At 41.6% G+C, this 9,027-nt stretch overlaps 1 protein-coding gene across 1 annotated transcript; it reads right to left on the reverse strand.

Annotated features, from left to right (window-relative positions):
- Positions 1 to 6,359: 6,359 nt before the first annotated feature.
- LOC134465874 (CD59 glycoprotein-like) lies at positions 6,360 to 8,737 on the reverse strand. Its single transcript, XM_063219773.1, has 4 exons — positions 8,698 to 8,737; positions 8,251 to 8,300; positions 7,773 to 7,895; positions 6,360 to 6,813 (listed from the first exon to the last, which is right to left on the reverse strand). The coding sequence occupies exons 2-4, from the start codon at positions 8,297 to 8,299 to the stop codon at positions 6,701 to 6,703; spliced, it is 285 nt and encodes a 94-aa protein (XP_063075843.1). The 5' UTR covers position 8,300; positions 8,698 to 8,737; the 3' UTR covers positions 6,360 to 6,700.
- Positions 8,738 to 9,027: the final 290 nt, after the last annotated feature.

The following is a 9,027-nucleotide window of genomic DNA, read 5'->3' on the forward strand; positions in this document are numbered from 1 at the left end:
GTTTTCTTTTACTTTCTAGCACTCTGCGTCACATTAGCTTTCAATGAAACATTATTTACATTCTCATTCAGAGTAGAACTCTTTTTGTTATTATGCCAGAGCAATTGCCACAATGGTAATTCATTCATTCCTCATATCAGGGCAGATAATGACTCCAAGGTCACACAGAGTAAGCCATGCAATGACGTCCAATCTCCATGTTGAGGTCCCATCAATCATGGAGGAGGATGAAGGGGTGGGGCACTTCTATGGTCCTTGTACCTCCTCACGAATTGTCTCCTCCTTGTTTATCATCTTTGCTTAACTTCTGCTCTTCTCCATGCTCATAGAACTGCCCCACCCTCCCAACCTTGCCCATGACCGAGGTAACCTGGTCATAGAACTGTGCCCTGCCCACTTCAACACCATGACCGTGGCATTCAACCACTACTGGACATTTGGAGTTATCTATCCTGCTGTGTAAGCGGAAAACCATTGCACTAGTGACGCCAACGCGGTGCTATTCAAAATCTACATTATAAAATATTAAATAAAGATATGATATAGCAGATTATCATGAGATGATGTCTTCTATAAACCTGTGATAGCATCAAATAAAGCACATAATTAATAAATGCTCCATTCTTTTCAAGGCTACACCTATTGATTAAAGTAAAGCTACAACCATTGTGTGATAAGATTATCTCAAACAGGTGTCTAAGAATGAAGTTTTGAAACATGGCCATAGTCTTTGAAGAGAGAGAGAGAGAGAGAGAGAGAGAGAGAGAGAGAGAGAGAGAGAGAGAGAGAGAGAGAGAGAGAGAGAGAGAGAGAGAGAGAGAGAGAAACTCTTTAACAGATGTAAATAAACGGCTTCTTTCATCAAAATTGGCTAAGTCAAGTTACCCAAGTTATTCACGTTGGCAGAACAATTGTGCATAGGGCCCCATGATGAATAGAGAGGGCCCCCATACCACCTGCCAAGATCATAATAGGGCCCCTAACCCTGCCACCTGCAGGAGGGCCCTAGGCCTACAGGCAAATGCCCTCCTTGTCCTCCCTATTGCTATGTCCCCGGTCATTCATTTTCTCATAGGCAGTGTGTGACTTTATACATACAGATTTTTGAATCTGGTGACTGTTGTGATTGAGCAACGATTCTGGCAAAAAGCAGGGTGATGCAGCTGTGGTAGGGGAGTAAGTTAATGCAAAAATCTCATTTTGACAGAATTCGGACTTAGGCGGTTTTGGTAGCAAGCCGACGATATAATGTGCCTGCTGCAAAGTAGGCATTGCTTTGAGAGCTAGCTTGTAGTGCTGCTTGTTTGCTGTGCTACTTGGTGCAAAATATTTTTTTAAAGACTGACCAATGCTATATTCATCATTGGCTCATCAAGAGATAAAGTAAAAAGCCCACCTCGCACACTATCATTGTAACATAGCACTGCGTACTCTGAAATTTTATTCATGCCCACACTTTCAAAGGACCACCACAAACCATTTTCTCAATACAGCATAGCGCCATAGTATCATGCTCAAGGCACTCCAGTCATGGTGAACGATGGGAGGGTGGGCTGGTAACATGGCCAGGGTACCACAGTTATGGAGAATGATGGGTGGGGTGGGAAGTTGCCATGGCCATATTCATGAATACAACTATGACCCAGTATTTAATAATAATAATAATAATAATTGTATTTGTATAGCACTGTGTCATACAAGGCATGTAACTCAAAGTGCTTAACAAATGGGAAAAAACATTGTTAGAGATAGATTTAAAAGGAGAGGTATAGAGGAGAGGCAGAAAAAGCAAGAAGGCAGAGGAAGAAGAGATAGACAGAGAATGTAGAGTCATAAGGTCAACGTAGGTTAGGACCAGGATTCTTAGACGTGTAAGGTCCATAGTGGCTGGGCCTATCATAAGACATAGATAGTCACACAGAGATTGGGCGCTCAGGTGCGGCCCCTGGTGGCATCAGGGGTGAGGAAAAACTCCCTTTCGCTTGATTCATAGTTTGTGAGGGGGAAAAAAAAAGCTCGGTGAGGTCTGAGAAAAAAGACCCCCTGTAGTCAGGAAGAAACCTCAGGCAGAGACCAGCGGCCACCTAGGGGAGCCCCCTGCCAGGGCTGGATTGCGAGTAGTAAGGGCGCTGCGGCGGCTGGGACACTATGACGCCTTGGCAGCTAGGAGTTGGCAAGGATGAAGAGGTGGGTCTTCAGCTGCTTCTTAAAGGAGTCGACGGAGGTGGCTGATCGGATCTCGATGGGGAGGGCGTTCCATCTCTTGGGCGCATAGCAGGCAAACGCGGCGTCGCCGATCTTCTTCTGCGGGGGGGTGGGGGTCCTTAACAGCTTGGCATCAGTGGACCTGAGAGCTCGAGCAGGGGCATAAAAAGAGAGCATGTCTGAGATATAGCTAGGGGCAAGTCCATTTAATGCTTTAAATACTGTGAGCAGAATCTTAAAGTCGATTCTGTATGAGACAGGTAACCAGTGCAGGTCTGCCAAGACAGGAGAGATGTGCTCTCTCATTCTGGTTCTTGTTAGGATTCTTGCCGCAGAGTTTTGAATGAGTTGCAATTTGTCAATTAATTTTTTTGGGAGACCAGAGAAGAGAGCATTGCAGTAGTCTATCCTACTGGTGACAAAGGCATGAATAAGTTTCTCAGCGTCTTGTCGGGGGGCCAAGCCGCGCACTTTGTTGACATTTCTAAGATGGAAAAAAGCAGATTTTGTTATCTTGTTGATGTGAGGCTCAAAGCTCAAATCCGAGTCTATGACCACACCTAGGCTAGTAACCTTATCTTTAATGTGTATGCTTAGGTCACCTAGGCTTGAGTGGAGTTTTGCACGTTTTTTCTTAGGCCCAATGAGCAACACTTCAGTTTTATCTTCATTTAATTTTAGGAAGTTACTGTTCATCCAATCTGTAATGGCAGACATGCATTTAGTCAAGGCATGAATGGCAGTGGTTTGGCTAGGCTCGACAGAGATATATAGTTGAGTGTCATCGGCATAGCTATGAAAATCAACATTGTGCTCTCTGATGATGGAGCCCAGGGGCAACATATAGAGAGAGAAGAGGAGAGGGCCCAAGCAACTACCCTGAGCAACTCCAAAAGGCACATCATACTTGTTGGAGATGTATTCTCCGATGGTGACAAAAAACTGTCTTCCTGTAATATATGTTTTGAACCACTCTAAGACGTGACCGGACAAGCCTACCCAAGATTCAAGGCGGTCAATTAGTATGTTGTGGTCTATCGTGTCAAAGGCGGCACTGAGGTCGAGGAGGATAAGTGCTGAAACTTTGTTTGCGGCAGTGCTGAGCCTAAGATCACTTATTATTTTGGTTAGTGCTGTTTCGGTGCTATGGTTGGCTCTAAAGCCTGATTGGAATTTTTCCAAGATATCATTCCCAGCCAGATGTTGATTAAGCTGTTTAAATACAACTTTTTCTAGTACCTTGCTTATAAAGGGGAGGTTTGATATAGGTCTGTAGTTGTTTAAAGAATTCTGATCTAAATTTGTCTTTTTTAGGAGTGGCTTTACCATGGCTGTTTTGAATGAGCTTGGAAAAATGCCTGTAAGCATAGAGGTGTTAACAATTTGCCTATCATCACACAGTACAATTCAACTTTTTAACTGAAATGTACTGTTATTTTACTTATACTACTGCATAAATATTGTAGAGCACTTTTAGTTTAACAATACTAATACTGTGAACGTTCTGTAGAGTACTGTTATTTAACAGTTCAATTGTTGCTGAAAAAATGTTAGGCCTATATACTGTGATACATTAAACAGCAATGAGCTGTATTTGATTTTTGGTGTGAAATAACAGTAGAATTACAGGTAAATATAATTGCCAGTAACTGCCGTTATTTTGCAGGGACATTTTCTTAGAGTGCAGAAATGATACGCCACGAAGTGCTTTTGGAGAAGCCCAAACATTCACAGTTGTACAATTACTTAACTATTGCACAACAAGGCAACAAAGGGCAAAGCAGCTTACAGCACTTTATGAACTGTAAAGCACTCACATACATTTTATGATTCTGGCCCAAACTACAAGCAAAGAGCTTGCTTATTCACTAACTCTAAAGTGAACTTAAACCCATTCTGTCTGAAGTGCACAAAGGTAAGGGAGATAAATACACATGCATGTACGAATTTACACACACACACACACACACACACACACACACACACACACACACACACACACACACACACACACACACACACACACACACACAGCACCCCAATAGGCCCAGGCCACCAGTGTGTGATGTTTCTGAATATCCAGCATTTGTCATTGAAGACCTTTCTTGCTAAATGACGTACATTACATCCATTTTGAAACATATTGTCTACATTGGGCATTCCATTGCATTGCATTGCAAAATACATTTTACATAGGTTTAAAAAGTATGTTCTCAAAATATTTGAATGGCAAGAATTCACACATGCCTGATAATACTTCTGAAGTCAATTCGAATAATAAAATGCAAAAGTCAGAAATTGGGGATACGTTGTTTTGCAATAATACTCTTCAATTACTTTTACATAATAATAATGATAGTAATAATGATAATATTAATGATAATAGTAATACAGTAATAATAATAACAACAACAATAATAACAATAATAATAATAATAATAATAATGGAACTCACTCTCTCAGGGACACACGGATTGAATGAACGAACGAATGAATGAATGAGAGGCAACTCTTGAGAGATCTTGCTGTGTGCGGTCGAAGAGTCAACCTTGGATTACAGATTCAAGCCTTTATAAACAGAGGGACACTGGGAATAAACAGACACACCTCCACACACCTCTGTATACAGTAGCTTAAGCACACCCAGCAGGTCTAGAAGAAAAGTCCCTGGAGAAAACAATAAATGAATCCGGGAATCAGAATCAGGTCAGAATAGGAAAGGGGGAGGGGAGGTAAGACTCCGGGTCAGTCAATGGTAAGTGGACTGCATTGAAATAGCGGCTCTCCACTCCTTTACATTGTATGCCTCACATTCACCCATTCACACTCACATTCACACACGGGTGGCAGTACTGTAGCTTCCACACAGGGCACCACCCTGCCACCAGCAACTTGGGGTGAAACTTCAGCCAATTTCAACATGCAGTTGTAATGCTTACACTACCCTGGACTTGTCAGTACCTGAGATTTTGTCTTTCTTTTTCAGCCTTTTCCGAGATCCTGGTCATTGTAATGGGGGCAGGTGTTTGTTTACATTTCAATTTTTATTTTTTTTGTTCCCAAAATCCAAAAGGTTATGCAACATCAGCAGATAACTAGCATACAGCGATACCTTTTGGGAAAATATTTGGAGTAGGCTTATGTTAATTAAAAAAAAAAAAAAGTTTACAAAAGCTGTCCCCATTACAATAGCTCATATCACGGAAAGGGCTGAGCCAAAAAAATGAAGCATTTGAAGTCAAAGGGTAGTGTGAGCAATTTTGAAATGGGCAGGAGTGCTCCTTTAAGTATCTTGCTCAAGGACACATCGTTGGGGTCAGCCAGAGCAGGGCTCGAACCTGCAACCTTCCGGTTACTGAACGGTTCCTCTACCACCCTGAGCCACCACCGCCCCAGTAGTAAACAAGGTTAAGCTAACCATCACGTAGCTGTAAATAATCTCATAGAGGAGCCTGGAGGCCTCAGTTTCTTAACTACATGAAACCTATGGGCCATCTATTATCAGATTTACTGTACCACTTGAAGGGTAGTCTGTAGTATACCAGTTTGTAGAGCCAATTCTGAAATCCCAGTCTCCTCTTACACGTGGTCTGTTTACCAACTCCACTCATAACATTTGGTACACTGTTAAAACTGTTACTGTGAGATCATAAGGGGATTGCTGGCTAATAACTGCACTCATTTCACAGCAGGTTACTGTGATCATGTCACAGTCTTTTATTGTAATAAGGTCCCAGTTCTTTACTGTACCCTGACCATGGCACTGTGCCGTCCACCCATATTCCTCCATGACTGAGGTACCCTTGCCATGTTGCCATCCCATTGCCATGTGACAAAATGATATGAGGGAATTTGTGAAACAGACCATGCTTAACATGAGTCTGGGATTTCAGACTTATTTCTATACTTATTTCTATACTTGTCCCAGACTGCATCATTTAATTGTATTAAGATTAAACTAGGCTGAATAAAAAGCCTCGACTTTAAATAGTCTGTGTGTGTCAACGCTTCAAGAAGTAGATATGGATCCAGACAGACTAATAATAATAATTTTATTTGTAAACATGTTCATACATATCATGTAGTGCAGCTCAAAGTACTGAAACAATGAAAAAGGAAAACTAAAAACAGCAACAAATAAAGCACAATAAAGACCGAATAGAAAATAGCAGAGTTAGGGTTAGGTGAGGTTAGGGATCTCAGGCTTAACAAGGCTGGAGAAGTTGCAGCTGTTGGTCTGGCAGCAGTTAGCATTTGATAATCACAGCTTTGATCTAAACTAAAATGTTGCCAGATTGGGCGATCTCCTGCCCAACTGGGCTGCTTAGAACGGCCGTCTGCGGGTAAAAATGGCATTTGGGCAGGCTTTTCTGACGAGTTATGACAATAAAAAAAATCAATATTATATAGTTCAAATTGTGCTGGATTTAGTGCTTCCAGGCAGGTTTTGACCTTTTTTTGGGCTGTAAATCGGTCTCATGTGGCAACCCTGGCTCTAGAGGCTGGATATGTTGCAGAGGTCGGTCTGGCAGCAGTTGGCCTTAATGTAGGGGCTCGACTGGAGGATCCTGCAGTCCGACATCTTAATGCACCTGTTGAAGTACGAGACTAAACACAGGAGACAAGATAGTTAGGACAGTCGTTCATTTAAAGGGACAGTGTGTGAGATTTTTAGTTGTTTATTTCCAGAATTCATGCTGCCCATTCACTAATGTTACCTTTTTCATGAATACTTACCACCAGCATCAAATTCTAAGTATTCTTTATGACTGGAAAAATTGCACTTTTCATACATGAAAAGGGGGATCTTCTCCATTGTCCGCCATTTTTAAATTCCAAAAATAGCCATTTTTAGCAGCAAAAATGACTGTACTTAGACCATACTAGAAACTAATTGTTTATTACTTGGTAAACTTTCATGTAAAGATCACATTTGACAACAGGCAGACCAGTTTCAATGAGCAGCATAGTTGCAGTACCTTTTTTGACCATTTCCTGCACAGTGTCCCTTTAAAGCGACATTCTACCATTTTCTGGAAATTAGCTCATTTTACACCTCCCATTGGGTTAAATTAAGTGCGCTAAGAGGTAGCTGGTACGTAGGAGTGGTTGAGGATGGTGCATATTGAGGATAAAAGAAATCAATACATAAAAATGTATTGATATAGCACAATATCACAACTATAAAGTTGAGTCAAAGTGCTAAGAAATACTCATACACATTCCTACAGTCACACACCAGCTCTGGAGGCCGCCAAGAAGGCATCAATTGTTTGAGGTTTACTTAAGAAAGTGCTCACACACACACACACACACACACACACACACACACACACACGCACACACACGCACACACACACACACACAAAGTAGTAGTAGTAGTAATAGTCCTACATTAGATAGGCTCTGTCTGTGCAAGTTTTACTTATCTGAAAGGTGTTATCAAAGTGAATGTCTGAGTGTGTGCGTGTTTGTATGTGTGGAGTGTTGTGTGTGTGTGTGGAGTGGTGTGTGTGAATGTACGTGTAGGATAGTGTGTGTGTGTAAGTGACATAGAGGCTACTTACAGGGCTGAATCAGGAACCTGGCGGCCACACATGCGTCCATGTTTGACGGGCATGTCTCCGTGGTAACAGTGCAGCGCCCACCTGGCGTGGACGGAACACAGCGTCTACACTCCAGTGCCAGCCCTGTGGAGGTGCAAAGAAAAAAAAACAAATGTGATTTAAAACAATACGTTTTTACTTGAGTACCACAAAATAACATAACGATTAACATGGGTAACAAACACACATTTAGGCCAACGATACAGAAAACATTTGACACAAAATAACCAGCTAGCACACACTGCTATATTGTGATTTATTATTGTTGATCTTGAAATAACAATGACAATAGGGCTACATTTGGTTCTGAGACTTTGACACTTCGATTCATTTTGAGAAATACTCTACACAGTCTCGCAAATGGTGACTGAAAATTGTTTTAGAAATGGGCAAATTGGCATGGCTTTCACCACTAGATGGCGATGTTTGCTTGACTCACCGTTGGCCACTGCCAGTGTCAGCAGCACTGCAATCAGAAGAGTCTTCATGCTGTAAGACCAACACATATAAACAGAAAATTATAGTATAAGAAGTATTTCACTGTGTAAGAGATATTTCATGGTGCCAGCCAGGCAGATAGAATGACATACTGATATACAGACAGATAAATTCTCTAAAATATCACACTTTAGCACCACAAATACACAGGGACAAATGACCGGAATTAACAAAAAAAGCACCACACATAGTAATGTATAAAAATGTGTATTTCCAGAAAATATAATATTCACCTATAGTTACAGCACATTCACATGTAATGTGCTGAGTATTGCAGTAAGTGTGTGTGTGTGTGTGTGTGTGTGTGTGTGTGTGTGTGTGTGTGTGCGTGTGAGTGTGTGTGTGTGTGTGTGTGTGTGTGTATGTGTATGTGTGTCAAGGTCCTTACCTTTCTTTCTGCTGTTCAGATGAGGAGTTGGACTTCAGGTTTCTCCTGAGTTTGTGAAGTAGTTAACCCTCTATCCCTGTTGCTTCTTTTATACTGTCGTGTGTGGGGTTTCCATACCTGGCATAGAGTCAGAACACACACAGGACAGGCCTGAGTCACTCCATGTTGTGCTCGTGTGTGTGTGTGTGTGTGTGTACATAATATGACTGAGTCAGATAAAGCAATGTGCAATGTCCAATGTGTCCAAATGAATATGTTTAATGTGTGTGTTTGTGTGGTGTGTCTCTGTGTGTAATAGCAGTTAAGCAAGACAGGCTTTTTAGTTTACAT

This window comes from Engraulis encrasicolus, chromosome 16 (genome assembly GCF_034702125.1).
Source record: "Engraulis encrasicolus isolate BLACKSEA-1 chromosome 16, IST_EnEncr_1.0, whole genome shotgun sequence".
In the NCBI taxonomy this organism is placed as follows: Eukaryota; Metazoa; Chordata; class Actinopteri; order Clupeiformes; family Engraulidae; genus Engraulis; species Engraulis encrasicolus.

What these genes read in the sequence shown, in the direction of transcription:
- LOC134465874 (XM_063219773.1), bottom strand. Translation starts at nt 8,299, where the DNA reads ATGAAGACTCTTCTGATTGCAGTGCTGCTGACACTGGCAGTGGCCAAC. An exon ending in GACACTGGCAGTGGCCAACG is followed by an intron (nt 7,896 to 8,250) that starts GTGAGTCAAGCA and finishes GCACCTCCACAG; the next exon opens with GGCTGGCACTGGAGTGTAGA. An exon ending in CAGGTTCCTGATTCAGCCCT is followed by an intron (nt 6,814 to 7,772) that starts GTAAGTAGCCTC and finishes TCCTGTGTTTAG; the next exon opens with TCTCGTACTTCAACAGGTGC.